Source organism: Aquila chrysaetos, chromosome 11 (genome assembly GCF_900496995.4).
Source record: "Aquila chrysaetos chrysaetos chromosome 11, bAquChr1.4, whole genome shotgun sequence".
NCBI lineage: Eukaryota > Metazoa > Chordata > Aves > Accipitriformes > Accipitridae > Aquila > Aquila chrysaetos.
In genome coordinates this window covers 23276911-23294507 of record NC_044014.1, presented here as the reverse complement: position 1 = coordinate 23294507, position 17597 = coordinate 23276911, and the positions used below count along the sequence as shown (strand labels likewise).

General features: G+C 45.8%; 2 protein-coding genes across 8 annotated transcripts in view; one reads left to right on the top strand and one right to left on the bottom strand.

Annotated features, from left to right (window-relative positions):
• The window catches only part of HELLS (helicase, lymphoid specific), a 71343-nt gene extending 66780 nt beyond the window's left edge, over nucleotides 1-4563 (bottom strand). For 3 of the 4 annotated variants that reach the window (XM_041127228.1, XM_041127229.1, XM_041127230.1), the window contains exon 1: nucleotides 4427-4563. The gene's annotated coding sequence lies outside the window, so the exon portion shown is untranslated. Of the gene's footprint in view, nucleotides 1-929; nucleotides 1121-4426 lie in introns of those variants that run through there. The other variant, XM_041127227.1, reaches the window with a different exon arrangement.
• LOC115348364 overlaps nucleotides 1-14932 on the top strand; it is a 32690-nt gene extending 17758 nt beyond the window's left edge. For all 4 annotated transcript variants that reach the window (XM_030030922.2, XM_030030920.2, XM_030030924.2 and 1 more), the window contains exons 3-9: nucleotides 660-821; nucleotides 3393-3579; nucleotides 4569-4714; nucleotides 5957-5983; nucleotides 7504-7622; nucleotides 12147-12266; nucleotides 12761-14932. In XM_030030922.2, the coding sequence (XP_029886782.1) occupies nucleotides 660-821; nucleotides 3393-3579; nucleotides 4569-4714; nucleotides 5957-5983; nucleotides 7504-7622; nucleotides 12147-12243 (738 nt within the window). In that variant the 3' untranslated portion in view covers nucleotides 12244-12266; nucleotides 12761-14932. The remainder of the gene's footprint in view (nucleotides 1-659; nucleotides 822-3392; nucleotides 3580-4568; nucleotides 4715-5956; nucleotides 5984-7503; nucleotides 7623-12146; nucleotides 12267-12760) is intronic.
• Nucleotides 14933-17597: the final 2665 nt, after the last annotated feature.

The following is a 17597-nucleotide window of genomic DNA, read 5'->3' as shown; positions in this document are numbered from 1 at the left end:
GTAACAGCAGGGATGTAAGCTGGGATCTGCTAAAGACCAGTGGAAAGATGTTCTTTCACTTTGGCAGCTTGGTTCAGACCCATGTCCCTCTCACTGACCCACCAGTGAGGAGGGTCTGAGTTCAGCTGTGCCATAATGGTTGCAGATTGCCAAAGGCAGACAAAATGGACCCCCAAGTTGGTCACAAAGCAGCAAATCACTGTAACCTGCATATATGTGCCTTTGGGTAGGAGCCAAGCTCAGCCTCAGTAGATGTAAGTGTGACTTGCACTGAGGGCTATGGGCTAAGAGCCATACTAACCCCAGCCATCTGTACCATACAGTAGAACTATATTTGTTTGCAAGGGTCCTGTGGCCAGTAAAAGACAACATTTAGCCTGGGAGGTGGAACTAGAAACAGGCTGTCACGAGGTTTTCCTCTGCGTCAGCCTGTGATCAGTCAGAAGAGTCCCTCTAATGGCGCATCTTGCTGAGTAATCCAGAAAAGAGCTGTGAGCAAGCAGCACTGTACTTTAGATCTGGCTATAACCAAAGCCACTTGCACGAGGAAGCCTGAGTGTCTTTATCACAGCCCACTGTAAGGAGTGTGCTGGGCTCCCAACTGCTAGTAAGGATTGCTCTGCTGTTACTCCATGGTCCAAGATGCATTGTCATTGCAGGTGAACCAAGGTAACAGCAAAGCCCTGGGATCTGGTTTGGGATACCTGGAACACATCTGCCAACTGATTGAGAAGATTGGGCAGCTGCAGGAGCACAACCTGCGTCTCCAAAAGCAAGTGTGTAGCCTGCAGAAAGAGCAGAAGATGAGCCAGATAAAAGAGGTAAGCAGACACCATAGTATCTTCTATTAAATGATATACTCAAGGCCCAGATGGAAAGTTCCAAGTCTGTGTGAGGGAAGATGCTGATTTACTTGACCCCACACCCACCTGGGCAGGCTGCTCTGGTCTTCAGGGAGCCCTCGCCCACCACAGTGGGCTCAGCTTCCCTTGGGCTTGGGTTTCTGTTCTTGTTCAGGTTTGTTTCCCAGCTGTGCTTGCTTCTGTTGAGTTAAAATGCGTCCTTCTCACCTCATGCGATGGACAGCTCGAAGTCGGTAGCCTTAACTTCTCTACAGCTGAAAACTCCCAAGAACAATCCCTCCATCAATGCTATCATAACAAAACATTTCCATGGACCTCCTTAGCGATTGTGTTTTGAATTAAAAGCTCACTCTTTTCTTTCTGGTTTCAAACTGTCAAAATCCCAGAATTTCCCCCAAAACAGACACAATGGGAAAGAGAAGCAGTGGTACCACTACCCAAATCCATGTTCTATTTCCCTTCCTGCACTTCTGAGCTGCCAAATGAAGAATCTCTGACATGAAACATCTCAGTGTTCCCATTTGTCTTTTTTTATCAGCCAGAGGTAGCTGGGAAATTTGACTGAAATTTGCAAATCATTTCAGCATCCTCCTAAACAGCATTTTTTAGCCCCTGCATATTTTGTTCGGCTCTACCCCACCTCTGCTTCTCAGTGCTTTTTCTTTGGCCATCACACCAGGTTTCCAGCTTTTTTCCTCCCCTTCCGTTCTATTTATTTTATCACTCCCCAAAGGAACAGAAGGGGTTTGTCATACTCAGCTATTTCTTCCCAGCCATGCTGTGGCGAGTCTTTTATTCTCCTGACAGCGTCATTCCTCCCCCGGTGCTGCTTTCCCACCTGCTGGGGCTGGATCTGCAGTAGGTGACTGACTCCTCCTCAGAGCCAAAGCCAAGTTGTGAGTCAGGTTGCAGAGCAGAGTAGCCCGTCATTTCCATGTACCCATCTCTCATGCCTAGAGGAATGCAGCCTCCTACATAGAGCCTGGGAATTGTTAACACATTTCCTGAAGCTTTACAACTGTGAGTCATTGCTCAAAGTAACTCTTCCAAGCTGCAACTTCAGGGTCAAATCCTCATCTGGTGTATGTGTCCCCTCCTCCCCAGCTCCCACTGAAATGAAAGGCACCATGCTTTCATTTAAATATTTGAAACTTTGATCTTTTTGGTATTTTCCAAGATTTCTCAGCGGTGCCTTCTCAGCTGCATTTGTCCCATACTGTTCAGTGGGGAATTGGACCCCCAGATGTAACATGCAGCACTTGCAATGTGCTCTGCAAAACTGGGTGCTCTCTCTCGGGTATCTCTGGGGTGCCTGGATCTCCTATATCTGAGCAGCTGTCTGTCATTTTCCTCTTCAGAGTTACAGCCCCTCTGCGTAGAAGAGGAACACTACTACCCCCATTTGCCATGAGACTCGGAGGTTGCTGTCCATACCGTGTCTTGGAGGGAGTCCTAAGCTACTTTCCAAACCATGTTCACTCTCCATGCAGACTATGAGCATGGAAAGGTTTCCATACCCCAGACATAGCTAGGGAAAACACAACCCCCAGAGCAGAGATGGGTTAGTGTGGTATTAAGAGCTGGTCGTGAGGATCGTGGGTAGCCAGCGCTCCTGATGCTGTTCTTGAGAGCTGTACAGACACCACCACAGAGACTGATGACATTTTGATCCTGTGACACAAAGGGAACACGGTTACTCCACATCCGTTGCTTTACATGGAAATCTTTAATGCTGTGGGCCAAAAGCAGCATCTTTCATCATATTTTCAAAGCAGCTTCCAAAGGTATAGGTGATGCAAAGTGCCGTGCTGCTGTGGCAACTCATCCAAATAAGATGTTACATTAAAACTGTCAGTCGCTTGGGGGTCTCCAGAGGTGCTAAACTGGTGTTGGCCTGTCCTGGTCCCAACACCAATAAACAGTCTGGTTCCCTTTCCACTTCAGCTGGGTAAAGCTCGCCTTGCTTTCTACCCTACTAAACTCTTGTGCAACATGGTTGTGCAAGGTAGAAAATCTCCCCTTCCCACCATACCAGCTACAGCAGAAGTACACCAGCTGAAGTACCACATGCAGTGAAACTGACTGGTAACATGCAAGCAAACTATGGTATCCCATCAATAAAAATACAAGATATCGTTGTCTGTGCACATGCCAAAACAAATAACATTATCTTAAAATGCAAGTCACTGTTATAACAGATCTGTTTATTTATACAAATGCCTTAGCTGAGCAGCTCTGTGTTTAGAAACTTGTATTCAATTCCTTCTGGGACACAAACCCCCCCAAATGCTGAATATTAGGCAATTTAAGTTAAATACCAATGAACCCATGAAAAATCTATATTACCAACTTCAGGCTGCTCACCCTTTTACAGAATTAAATAATTTGTCTGGGTTCTGATGGGTCTCAGGACAAGGCTGGGCATCCCTGGGCTGGAATGATTGCAATTTGTCTGTACCATCGTACCACCTGGTTACATTGGGCTGTGGCAACCTAAGAGTCTGCATGCTTTCTTTTTGTCTGGGGTAGGAATACCTTCTGCAGCATTGCTCCTGTGGAGCTGCCAGCGTCTTCCTCAACTCATACCAAGACATGAAGACATTTTTTGCTGGGAGGAGCAGACCTCACAGCCTCTTGGTTCAGACTGGAAACCCTTCTGATCTTTCCATCATCCCAGAAATAGGAGCGAACACTGAAAAGCTAAGCAGCTGCAATGGTGAGTTCAAATAACTCTAACCTGCCCTACTGCTTGCCACCAGTTGGTGAAGTAAGCTGATCAGCAACTTCCTTTTCCCTAGGAAAGACAGATGGGAACAGTGCAAGGTGTTAGTGGAACTATACCTTAGCTGGAATTCTAAGAGATGCATTTTAAAATACTTTGTCTACACCTACAATTTTAACGCTTGCTGCTTCACATGTGTGAAGCAGGACTTTTTAGTTTGCAGCTGTGGCTACAAAGATTAGGACAAACGTGTTTGTTAGAAAATGGGTCTCTTTTGGAAACTTTGCATGCCTGAATGGGTCCATTAGTGGAGCCCCTCCATGTGGCTTTAAAATCCCCCCAACCAAGGTAGGATTTGATCTAAGATGGAAAGCCTTATGCCTGTTGTTAGTCTCCTACTCTCTCAAGCAGGCACAGAACACATTCCTGGAGGATGACTTATGCTATAGACCGAGTGGAAATAAGCCCCAGCTGCAAAGCTTGGATCCAGAGACCAACTTTTCCAGGAGGCTGAGAAAGACTGGGCTCAGCCTACTGATGATAAAGCCAGCTGAAAAGTCTGGATCCAATGTTAGAGGTGAACCAGCCCACTAAGTGAGGCTGATTAGTTTATTTCAAACCTTGGACTTCAGCCTGCCTCTAATACCTGGTGCAATGCAGAACATCAACACACCTCCTAGCAAGATTGAGTCAGAGTGTAAATGGCCTTTGGGATCTCTAGTGCTGAGGCTCAGAAATGCTCTTTCCCGGCAGTTTCAGAGCAGGCCTGGAAGGGAAATAAGACCATGAGGAAGCCATTAGAAAGTGCTGCCGTGGTCAGACACTTTACTGGAGCATTTACCTTCTTTCCACTATAGTGGCATGAAGACACATGGGGGCTCATCCCATCATTAAGTCCTTGGGGTTCTCTTCCCATCTGGAGTCGGAGCTTGCTGGCAGCGCTGCCCAGAGGCTGTCCTAGCAGGCCTTGCGTTTCGTTGCAGGAAGAGAGAGATACCCGGAATCAGGAAACAGCCAGCCGGGGCTCAGGAAGTCATCAAACAATAGGAACAAGGAGAATGAGTTCAGAGAAGCTGGTAATATGGCTGAGAGACAGGCTTTTCCGTCAAAGGACCCTGCAGTAAGAAAGGTGAGTGGTAAGCTTGGAGCCAGACTCCGAGTGGGACCTGTGGGAGAAGCAGGGAAAAGTTCTACTCAGGTAGAGCAGAGTGGGATGCCGGGAGAACAAGCCTGTCTGATACTGAATAGGCCTGGGACAGTGAGGGCCAGGGTGCCCTGTGCCTCTCTGCTCCCAGCCTTAAATGAAGACAGTGGCTTTGTCTTTATGTCAAGAAAGGCACAGAGTACTGCTGCAGGGGAGAGGAGCACTACAAACAGCAGCATGGGCTTTAGCCCTCACTAACTCCAGATAACTCAACATGTGAACTCTGTCGTAAGTATCTTCACTACTGCTGCTAGCGAGATTAAACCAAGCACACATTCATTACCACATATAAAAATTTTAGTGGGTCAGTTCTTAGCTGGCAACACTTATTACCACACTGGCAGCATATCGGTGTAATTAGCTCCAGTCCCCAAAGCATGTTTCAGGGAAACCATGTTGCTGAAATCCAAGGGAGCCAGGATGAATGCTTCTCCTCCTCTCCCTTTCTTTCCCATTGTTTGTGGCTGCCTCAGCACTTTCAGGTTCCGGCGGGGATCAGAAGTGCTGAAATGTCAGGGCAGAGGCTCTAATCAGGAGTATTCCCAGCCTGACAGGAAAGAGGAAGGAGTAGGTCTCTCACAGGAAAGCCCTTCTTATGAAATTTCCACCCCAAAGTTGCAAATAGGTTGCAAATACTTTGATGAACTTCAGAAACCAAATCAAGGCTGAATCCTGAAAGGTGCTCCGTGCTCTGGCTTGTGTCCAGCCAACTTCTGCAGTATGAGCATTATTTTAAGCACATGGGAAGCCCTGATGACTTCACAGGACTGCAGAATCAAGATCCACACACTTTAAACTGAATCCTCATGCTCTCTTGTTACACCACATCTTAATATTGTCACTTAGTATTGCATTTTGTACCCTGAGCATGAAATGCCCCGTTTACTTCTACAGGGCAGGTACTATATGGGAATCCTGCTACACTAGTCCCCAGGCTACTACGTGCTATACACATGAGCTGGCAGTTTAAACACAAAAGAGAGGCAGAGGAGGAAAGAAGGGATTATCACACACAGGAGAGACTGAATCCTAAAGAGATAAAGGACTTGACCAAGGTTATGGGTGGACTCCAGGGCAGAGCTGAGAACAGAGCCCAGTCTGTTCCCAGCACTTTGAAATGGTCTCACTGTCTTGTTATTTATCAGTGTATTTGCCTTTTGTTTTTAGGGTCTGGACGTCAGCAAGATCATCTCGGTATGTACTGCCTTTGCACAATGTATTTAACTTGTATCTGCATTATCATGGACCAAGCCCCTGTAGTGCACAGCATTATACATGAACAAAAGAGGTTCACTGACCCCCGAAGTTTACTATCAAAGTAACAGACAGACATGTATTACGACTTACTGCATGTGGCCCGTTGTCCTCCCAGCCCCACTGCAGGCAACAGCTAGCTAGCCTTCAGGAACAGGCAACTGCTCAGGCTTTCTGTGATATTAGCACTGATTGCTTTTCTGGGACAACACCAGCACAATGAGGGACTAACTGCTGAGGCCTCCAAAACCCTTCCATAGCATACGTTAATCCTAGTAGCAAACACAAAAGGTTTGATATTTCCATGAGTAAACAGTCTCACTTACGCGCAATTAACTCAATAGCACAGAAACCGGTGTTGCAGTTTTCAGCGGAGCCCATGACCTCATCTGAAGTTTTAAACGGAAAACTTAGCAGAGCCCCAAGAAGAATTACCGCAATTGGCTCTGCCTGGGCTGGTGTGTGGGGCTGGGCAGTCGCCAGGTTGTGCTCCCAAGGTGGCCACAACTCATGGAGTAATGGCTCTGCTGGTGGCACAGTGGGAAGGCACCTCGGGACGGGGCAGAACAATGCCCCGAACGTGACAATGGTTTGAGAACTTCACCGAAACGGGAATCGTTTCTCCCCATTATGCTAGTCCTGAGGCATGATCTTTTTTGTTCTGTTCCCAAGGTTTTCCAGCCATTACTTTAGGAAATTTAAAACAATGTAGCAAAAAATAATGAGATTTTTTTGATGCGTGGCTTCTTTTCAGTTCATGAGTCCAGATGAGCTCAGCCCAGAGAGAACAAACATGAGGGAGGGCCTCATGAGACTCCCTGACCTCCTGATAATCTCTATTAGCATTTCAAATGTATGTGCCCAATAGCTGTGGCTTGCAGACAGGGAAACAAAGGCTTGATCTCTTCTAATTCATGGTCCACAAAAGTCACCACCTTGAAAAGGGCTGATACCAGTGCACCTGGCCTAATAGAAAGAAGGGAGTCAAGTGGCTTTTTTGGGTTGTTTTTTCTTGTAAAGGCCCCCCTGGGTGCATGTGCGTAGGTAGGAAACCAAACCGATCTTTTCCTTTAGTACAGTATAACAATAAGGTGAAACGTGCCTTTAAGCAGCTACTCAGCACTCACCAGTGAAGTGCCCTCACTCTCTGAAACTTTAAGTCAGAACAGCAGGGTCCTAGATACAGAAATGTTACTAAATAAAATACAAAAAGGATGGTATTACTGACAGTTGATCTATCTTGTCTCATTGTGTCCTATACAGGTACAACCTGGCCACTGGGCATCATTGCAGGGTGTTAAAAATTCTTTTGTGGGCCCTGACTCTTATCTGTCCAAAATGAAGCAGCTCCCCTCTTCCTACCACCCTGGAGTACCCCAAAGCATCATATGTTGGCCAGATGAGGTCTGCCAGCAGCTAGCCTCTGGTCCTTCAAGTTGTGGTTTCTTTTTGCTCCCTAGGGTGAGAGCCATGCTTGGGGGAGAATGAGGGATCTTATGAGGAAGACACGGCTGAGAAACCAGAACAAGCTGGGGCTGTCCTCCGCTGCTCTGAAGAGGTCCTGCCCACAGTTGTACAGGTAAGGCAGAGCTGTGGGAGATTTTTGCTTAGTGTTGGGAGGAGGTGGTGGGAGATTGACCTCTGGTTGTTGCTGGCCAGAGAAGACCTCTCCTTACCTTCTCTCCATTGCACGTGGTGGTCCTGGCCAGCACAGCCATTTGCTTCCTTAGTGCCCAGGTGCTCTGAGATCCCAACTGGATAATGTTACCTGTGTGAGAATAATGGAAACATTAGGGTCCCTAAAAGAAGGTGCTTATCCCCAACAGGGCAAGGGGATGTTGACAATTAGCCAGAGCCATTCTGTAGCCTAATTATTTTTCTTTCTGCTCCCTCCTAAGCATTACAGTCGAGGTTAATGCTCTCTATCCACCAAGGTGTGAAACCTTTCATCCAGTGGAACAGTAACCCATATTGCATCTGATGTGTGATGGGATGGGACAGTCAGGATCAGCTGGAAGGTTTCCTGTCAGAGGAAGGGGAGATGAAGTTTGCTGAGTGTGTGCTCATGGCTGGGACCTGCTTGTTGCTGTAGCTGAACATTTGGGTCAAGCATGAGATCTCATTTCTGTTAAGGGATCTGTGCTGGTCCCTTGGGCAAGTTTGTCTACCAGGCTAGTTACAGCCTGGCCTCTGAGCTATACTCTGTGGTGCATGTCTATCTGAGGTGATGACAGTGCTGCCAGCTAGCTACCCCTTGCACAGATATTCCCTGTGCGCTTGCCAAGTCCTCCCAGCTGGTCTGGTGAATTTGGGGTGTTTGCTTATATAATCAGGTAACAGGAAGAGCCTGGGTATCTTACTCGCCAAAGCAGGAGCATTACATGGAGCTGTGCACCTCCCTGTGTTTTTTCAGCTGAGGTCTTGGTAACCTTGAGCGGAACAGCTCAAATGTGCTTAAGCCCTCCTCAGGTTTTAGAGGGTGTGATGGTAGGGAAACAGCAGTTGTTAAAGCACTCAGGAATGTCCCATTGTTCCCCTTAGACAGCCTGTACCTACCTTACAAAATGCATATGGGAACTGGGAATCTTGTAATTACAGCTGGAAAAAAATCCCTCTGTAGTTCATAGAGTGATTTTTCCAGCTGGGAAAAGCTTGGTTGGGGCCCAAGCACACGTAACAGGCACGCTTCCTCCTATTGTTTGGGAAACTGAAAGAAACACAAAGCAGAAAGAGATCAAACAGTTCCATCTAAAATAGACAGTGAACCAGCTGGGAAAAAATACAAACTCTTTTGAACCTTCCCTCTAAACCTGAATAGAACCAGGACTTTATTTGGGCTTCAGAAAAGTCCTGTCTCTGCAACCTCCCGCTTGGCCCTTTCCCTGCAGCACTGAGGACACCACCGGTGCTCCCGGTGTGAGAATTGCAGGCTAGGTCCTCAGCAGACTACATCGATGTACTTCCAATGAAGGGCCAGCCCAATAGCTCCTAACAGAAATAGCTTTTGCTACTTTCACACATATACTGGACAACTACTACTGTCATGGAAATGCTGTACTGCGAGATGCCAAATGGACGATTTTTTACTCAGCTGTAACTGGGCAGCCCCAGAGACCTTGTACACTGATTTTTCCAGGCTGCTTTCTGTAGCTGGTGAAGAATGGCCTTCTATTTTTTTTCACTAACTTTCTTCTCCCTTATAGCTACATAAAACCCTTGCCTCTACTCATGCCCCTTATCTCCTTCCAGTTCCTCTTCTGCTTCCTAGCTCTTTTTCCCCAGCCCTAGCTGTATTTGCTCTTGTTCTTTTTACTCCACACCCTGCAATAGCAATGCACTGACACTGGGCTTTTCACTGGTGCCTGGAAAAGCTGGTCACCTTGCTCCTATGGCATTTTGGATACCTAGTTGCCCTCAGGCTCCTTTGAAATAAAAAGTTAGGTTTAGTGGATCAATGACAGCCCTGCAAATGCTGCTGGACAGGAGGCCAGGCCTTCCTACAGCAGTACCAGAATGGTAAAGCAAGAAAGTCTCACTTGTCTGCAGCTCTTGGCAAAGCAAATGTTGAAGCCCTGACACTCTCAGCATTTAAAGCCACTGTCTTTGTTATAATTTATGAAACATGTTTGTCCTGGCTCCTGGTCCTGTTTGTACATGCAGGCATATGGAGTTGGCTGGCTTTTGCTTACCCGGGCTTCCTTGGCTCAGAGACATCTCCCAAGGTCTTGAACTGGAACAGGTTGGAGCCTGGTGCCCTGTATTAACATACAGCTCTGAAGGAAGCAGAGATTTGTTGCTCTTGACACCCAGTCCCACTTGAGTCATTTGGGCAATTAGAGAAAGTCTTTCTGGTTTTGTTTTTGTAACTAGGTCAAAGCAAATTCCCTTTCATGCTCCCAGTCTGCTTATGATGAATGATCTGCTCCAGGGCGGTTGTTTTGTTTTTCTTTTCTGTCTTTTTTCCTTTTTTTTTAACATCCACAAAGGAATTCTCATAGTAGAGAGAGAGAACTTGGTTCTTCCAGCGGGAGAGGGGCGGGCCTGCCAAGGTAAACATACTAGCACAAGACTCAGTGGTTTGTCATACATTGTTCTAAACAGGCTCAGGTTTTCATTTCATTTTCTTTTTCCTGCTGGTACGTTTACTCCCGCAAAGCAACATCTATTTTGTGCAAAGGGCCAGAACAGGCTGATGAATGACTTGATCGTGATGTTATGAACTTAAGCAGCACATGGACCTGGATCTGACCTATGGCAAGAAAAGTGGATTTATTCCCCAAACCGTTGCAGAATGATCCCTCCACAAAGAGCAAGGAACTCGCTTCTAGCTCAAATGACCCCCAAGACAAGAACTTTTTGCCTTTCAATTCTCACTGGTTTAGTGACAGAAAACTGTTCTCAAATGATAGTGGAGCATCATACGGTCAAATACTTGCCCTAGTTAAACAATTACAGTCTGATGCTGCTTTGAACAGTGAGGAGAGAATCTAAGCCTGGCCTGTGAAAGCTGTTCTGCAAATTCTGCAGGAGCTTACCTTGATCAATTTATTGCCTGTACGTTGCCACTCCATCTGACATTATAAAATGTGTGAAGTTGTCTCTGGCTAGAATGGTGTTACAAACGATCCCCAAAAATCCAGGGTCAAGTTGTGCATTAGCACCTTCGTATCATTCTTCCTGACTTTCCCTAGCTCCCTTTGAGGACAAACAGACAAGACATGCAGTCTCCCGCTACTTGCCGTGACTGCTGCCCAGAAGCAGACTGGCCCAGCAGTTGTTCCAGTCCTGGCAGAGGTACAGAGCCAGCCATCTCAGTGAAAGCAATTGTGCTCAGGAGTTTTTCTGATGCTATCCCCAACCCCTTTCCAGGGCAGGATCTAATTTTGGAAGGTTTGGGCAATGCCAGCCTGGCATTCCTGTGCAGACACGCCCACCTGCCTATCTATGGGAGCTGCAGCTTTAATGCAGCTGTGTGGGAATGAGCTAACCTCAAATTACAGTATCTTTCATGGTAAGGATGCTAGTTTCAGTCTGACAGCCACCAAAAGCTTGCTGCTGTATGACGACTACTTTGTGGTTAGGGTGAAGTAAGTTAGGAAGGACAGTGCAGTTCTAACATTACAAAAACCCCATCTTCAGTATTGTATGGTAAAGGCTGAAAAGGGCCCTAGAGCCTCAGACCCAGGTCTGACCGCTGCTCTTGACATGGGAAATTACTACCAAGGGAGATCTCTGTGCTCAGGGTTGAGAAGCAGCCAAAGACTTAAAGAATAACATCAAGGCAGAAGTTTGACCGTTGCATTGTAAAAGAATTAAGAGCTGAACAAAACAAAAAATTGTACATTTAGATTAAAAAGAAAACAAATTAGTAGCAATAAAGAGTCTGCACCACATCAGTCAGGACTTTGAGTTGAAAACTTCTTCAAATCAAAGATTTGAAGTAAAAAGCTATTGTTATTATTTGAAATAAATAGCTATTTATTTTCTGTAAATAGCTTTGAAATATTGCATTAAAACCCCCAAACCTACAGCTTTTCTTTCTTAAACAGCAGCTATTTTTAAGAAGTGTTTCAAAAGGTTTGTCTTTCATAAGTCCTGGAGGCCTGAGCTAACTAAGCCATTACAACCAAACAGGATGCATTACACTTATTTCAACTGTATGTAATAAATAACCAACAAAAAGTTAAGTTGGAGACAGTCCACAGCAGCTAGCTTAGTGTTGTTCTTCAAAACGTCTCATTTCCTACTTAGTACTTCAGGCCAGAATTTTTTACTTCCCTGTGACGTGTGACATTCACCCACCAGTCTCTCCCCCTCGCTTCCAGCTAGGCAGAAAATACTGGTTGCTCTCAACAAAATGATGTTTGTGTCCATCCGTTACATTATGACTCCATGCCAAGTGCTGCATTTTGTAGCTGTCTTTTCTTGGATGCTGCCACAAATATTTGGACAGCATCTGTTTTGGAATTTCAAACTGGAGAGGGGGAAGCTGCTTTGGGTGCAGCTTGGATGTTCGGTACATATGCATAGCATATTAATGCTAAAAACACAGCCATGAGTTCTGACCACTGTCAGATTTAATTGTATTTTTCCATTTGTTAAGGCCAGATATTATGTCTTCGGAGCTGAAGAAAACTGAGAGGAACTCCATGATTGTTCTGGGGCAAAATACAAAGAATGAAAACATATGGCCTTTCTGATAACCCCAGTCAAATGGAACAAGGTAAAATAAGTAAAGCAGCATATGTTTCTTTGTGGGTTGGGGTTTTTTTTGCCTCTTCTCAGCACAAAAATGAGATGGTCCTGTTCCTTCATCCAGACATGATCCAACATGCAAAGACAGGAACAGGTCAGAATTTTGTATGGGTTTATGCCAGCTGAGGACTAGCCCATACACCTTCATTTTAACAGTCCCCCTGCTTTTTCTTTAAAAAAAAAAAACAAAACCACAATTTAAAGGCCTTTGTAGTCATGTAGGCTGCATCATGCAGCCTTTTTACAAAAAGTACAGCAGCAAATTCATTTTTCTGCCATCAGTCAAAAGACTCCCAAATAATAAGCCAACCAGATGTCTTGGGAAAGAGACAATCTGCCCATAGTCAAGACTAAAAGAGAACCAGGCTCAGCCTCATCTTCCACCTTCCCAACTCAGCCCATGGGTTAAATGCAGAGAAACCCCTTCTAATCTCTCACATTCACTGCATGTTTCTGTTTCAGGAAGGCAAAGTGGCAACACCAATGGACACAAAACCAAGAACCCCCGGGTTACTTCGTGCAACTGGCATCCTACAGCTGTCAACAGAGCAACTCCGATTTGAGCATTGGAAGGGAAAGAGGGAAGGGGGAGGTTGAGAAGGGTCTGCGGACAGATACATGCTCAGCTACGTACTGCTTCGCTCCTGAATCTGAAGTATACGTACAAAAGTCAAGCTACAGATGAAAATTGCTGTTGGCATCTTGGCAACATAACCAAGAGACTTTTAAATAAGATTTGGAAATTATTCCTCCTCTTTGGGTTACGAACAGAATTGCCCGAAACATTGAAGCTTTTAAGTTATCATTGCTTTCTGGGGACCTTCTCCAGCTGAAATAAACTTAAGCTTTGTAGCACACAGCAGCATCTAGAAGAGTGCCAGGAACTCCTTGCCCAGTGACAGAAGTGGCTGTTGGAAGGACAGCCTCCTCCCTCCCTCCGGGGGGGTTGAGTTGCAGTCTCTGCTTGTCCCCCACACAGCTCCTCCCTTCAGAGCAGCATTGGGCCAGCTGTGCCATTTTACTGGAATCCAATGGGAAAACCAAGTCTGCAGAGCCAAGACTTCCTATGAGGCCATTCCTGAATCCACCATGAGCTTCTAATCCTGTAGGCCTGCTCCTTCTGCAGAGGCCCCTCGATTCCAGCGCTACCCTACACAGAAGTTGGCATCGTGCAGGCTCACTGCAGAGACCAGAGTGAGGGGCACTGCAGGGACCAGCCTTTCAAGCGACTAGAAGGTGCATCCAAGGCAACACCTCAGCTTCACCAGGCAGCCCAGCTCTTATACTATCACTCAGGGGCAGAGGGCAGAACCAGGCTTGAATTCCTACTTTTAAGTTGCAGGTTAAGTCCTTTGACTGTGCAGGTGGGGGCCCGAGGCTGTAGGTGGGGTAGTCATGCTGCTGTATGGCTCAGCCTGTACTCTCTGCTGGGAAAAGGCAAGAGGGAGAACAGAGCTGCAAGGAAGAGTTATTCAAATACATACATCCTTTATAAGCTGCCGCTCTTTTGGGCCACATTAACAACCATGTAACACTATGGCCATGTTTGGTGGCTGCCTTATTGCCACGTGTCCGCTGATTCCAGACTCAAGGCACAGGCAGCACATGCTTCTGAAGATCCCATGGTTGCAGTGGTCTCTGCACACCAGCTCTTATATTGGTACTAGCACAATAATTAATGCACATGGAGTAAAGATTTATTTAAACCAACATTGCCTCTTGTTAAAAGATTATTCTGCCCCCTAAATTACAATATAATTGCAAGTCAAGTCCCTCCCTAAACCTAACTTGCCTGGGAAACAAGATTTGAGAAGCTGGCAGGAATGGATCAATTTCAGCAGGTTTAGCCTTTCAGTAACAGATGCTTCCCCCTTGCTCACCCAGATCTGCTAGAGCCCTTGGAGTCCTCAAAAGGAGAGCAGGATCTCTTCTGAGATTCCAAGCACCCCAGCCAAGCTCTCCCAGGGCAGCTGTAGTTTGCAGGGGTGAGTGAAAGCAGCAGCCCAGGCCTGGTTCTCCAAATACTCAGAAGGGTTGTTACTTAGCATCTCCAAAAAAAACCCAACAGCTAAACCCCAATAAAAAAAGAAAAAAAAAAGTCTGTGCTGACTCAAAGTTAGCACCATAAAGTAGGTGTTGTGTTTAATGTTTCAGTTGTAGCTGCTGCTGCAGGAGTTGGTTATTCACTGTATATCTTGCTAGCTTCATCCAAAGCTAGAAAGATTTATAACTTGATTATTCTGTGAATAGTCTGTATAATCTCCATAAATACAGGGGACTAAAATCCTGCATTAACTTACACCCTCCATTATTCTTCCAGCTTTACAGACACTGTAAGGAATGTGAATCAGTGCAAACTGAATTTAAAGTGTTTTAAGACATAGATAGCATCATGAACTGGTATTCCCTACCACCTCCATTCACAGTATAGGTTGTGGTTGCTTTGTTTTTTTTTTTTTTTTTTTTTTTAAATGAACTAGCACTCTTTTTTTATTACAGCATTATATGAAATATATTCATGTATTTTCAGAAATAAATATATTTATAACATGTAAGATACTGTATAGTTCTCCACTCCAGGATACATTGTAATACTAGCATAAGAAATTTAATAAAAGCATCACTATTATGATACTTGTTTTCAGGTACTTTATTAATGAACACCTGGGTTGTAGTATAGCAACCGCCACACATTTAAGGTTTCAGGTGAGCATAGCTGGTCAAGAAAGGAATTGCTACCTGCAAGCTTTTAAAGAACTTATTTAGCTCTGGCAAAGAAGGAGGTTGTTCTTTTGAGGCTGGTGGTGTTCTGAAAGATCCAGAGAGCAAAGAGAGCCTTTGGAAATTTCAGATACAGCCAAGCATGGATGTTCATTTTGAGCAGTCCTGTATTAGGTGCTGTTGCTGGGCTTTGCTTCCAAAACCACACAGTGGGCAGACATGGCAGGGCAGCACACACCACTTCCACAGGAAAGAGTGAAGGCACCAGGGACGAAACATGCTGATGTTCAGCATTCGGGTTTCTTTCTGAGTACCTGGGTTCATTAGCAGCACCACACAGCAGCCTCCACTGACAGGTGCTGGCTGTCCTCAGGGCTGCTTTTCCTCAACTTCTCCTTCGTTCACAGCCCACAGCACCCTCCTGGGCAAAGCAGCTTTCCTTCATCTGCAGGAGTCTAAGCCAATGCCTACAGCAACCCACAACACCTTTAGTTCAGGTTGTATAACCAGGCAGCATGGAGTGAAGCTAAAGAGGTTGCTGACACAAGAAGTCACATGCAGTTACTCAAAAGAAAGTAAAGGAGAAAAGTCAATGAGACCCAACTAAAGAAAGTAGAGGCCTGGGGGGGGGAAGGCCAGAAATCCACCTGTGAAGGTAGAAGGGAAAGAATACACTTTTGCAGAAGAGAAAATTGCAAAACAAAGCAGCAATGAAAGCCACTAACACCCCAGTGGAAGAGGAAAACATGCTAGGAAAAGGGGTACAGCACACTAGAGGAGGAAACCTCTGTGTTGCCTAGATTTCACCCTGTGCTTTCCACTGCTGCTGCCCTTCCCCTCCTGCTAGGGACCAAATAGCAAGCCTTAAGCACAGAAGGCTTCCAACAGAGTGGATAAGGGAAGTAAGTTCACTTCTCTGCCCACCCACCTCCACTTAGCACTGCATGTACCCTACCCTAAGCAGCAGATCCATGACAGCAAGATCCAGCTCTGCACCAGAAGGGACCGTCCCTGCAGGAGAATCTACCTGATCCCCAGAGACTACATGCTCAGAGCTCCCTGCCACTTTGAGATGGTTCAGCAACCCCATGGAGGGCAGCAGGGAGCAACTGGGCAGGGACTCTCCTCCCCAGTCCCTTCAGCTTCCACACAGACATCTAAGCTCTCTACGCAAATATCTTTGTCTGCCTTAACGAAGCATGGGAAGACTCCAGCAGCAGCCAGGAAGGTGCTTAGATCTTGGCTGGCACACACAGTTAAGAGCAGTGCCAGAGCACCCTGCCTAGTGTACTGAAAAGGTGTGGTCTATATTACTCCTCTAATTGCCCAGTTAATTAACATTACAGACAGCTGCTAAAGACTTGTTACAAGGCACATTGAGTTTACACTCTGCTTTCCCAGACAGGGCTCCACCTGCAACAAGGACGTATAGTTGCCAGAGGCACTCCCTAAAGGAGGAGGCTGTTTGACCTATCTCCAGCTGATGATTTCTCCAGCCTGTGATCTCCTTCACTCTCCCACCATACAACTTGGAAGAGTCTTATCTTCTCTTCTTCCGATTAGATTTTAAAAGCAGGCAAGACTAAGAGCACTGGATATCCTGGAAGTGGCAGTTCTGCTAGAAAAATAAAAACATTCTAAGATGATCCCTGAAATTTCTTGTTGGAGTAAGAAAGGAATTAAAAAGAAGTTCCCAGCAACTGTTAACAACTTCAAATCACACAGTATGGACAGAAGCCAATTAAATAGAACAATATCTGCTACCTCAAGTGAGATACTGTTCAGTTCTTTGCTTCCATGCATATAAAAGCTGCTCTTCCCCTTTAAAGGCTCCTAAGCAGTATGATTAAGACTACTTCCCTGTTAGGGGGAAATTTCTAATCAAGTCAGGGGGAGAGAAAAAGATATTTTTACTTCCCCTCAAGCATACTTGTTCAAGGACTACCCCATCAGCAATAAGGGGTTCTCCATGTGAGTGCAAGCACCAGAGCTCCCCCAGCCTGGGCAGGAAGAGGGGGTGGAGGCCCTTTCCCCCTCCACCATCAGGAGTGGTTTGCTGGACTGTTTTTGCCCAGGACCTCAGGAAGCTGAGAATGATCCTGCTCAGCTGCTGTGACTGACCACACCACACTGAGCTGCTGCTGATGCTCAGAACAGCAAGTTTTATTTCTCATCTCAAAAAAGCACATCCATAGCAGTGTTATGCCAACAGTCATATCAAATTAGCTTTAATCCAAGAGCTTTGAAGACTCCTGTCTACTCTCGCATGAAGGTTTAAGATTAATCTTTAAATCAAGTTTGAATTCTTTCTTGAAGTTCAAACCACCTAGGCCCTTTGATTTTCTTCAGTTGGAATGAAGTTTCCCCTGTTCTCATCCTCCAGAAAAAAAATCCCACCTGCCCTTTTTTGTTTCCAGAGCAAGAGAGGTAGGTTCATGTACAGCATTATTAAGAAGGCCCATTTGTGTAGTGCTTTGCCATACCTGCCTCTGAGTCCTGCCACATAAGCACAGCCCTGACTTACCTAGTGAGCTCGGGCAAGTGGGCAATTCCCAGCTCCCCTGCACAGTCAAATACC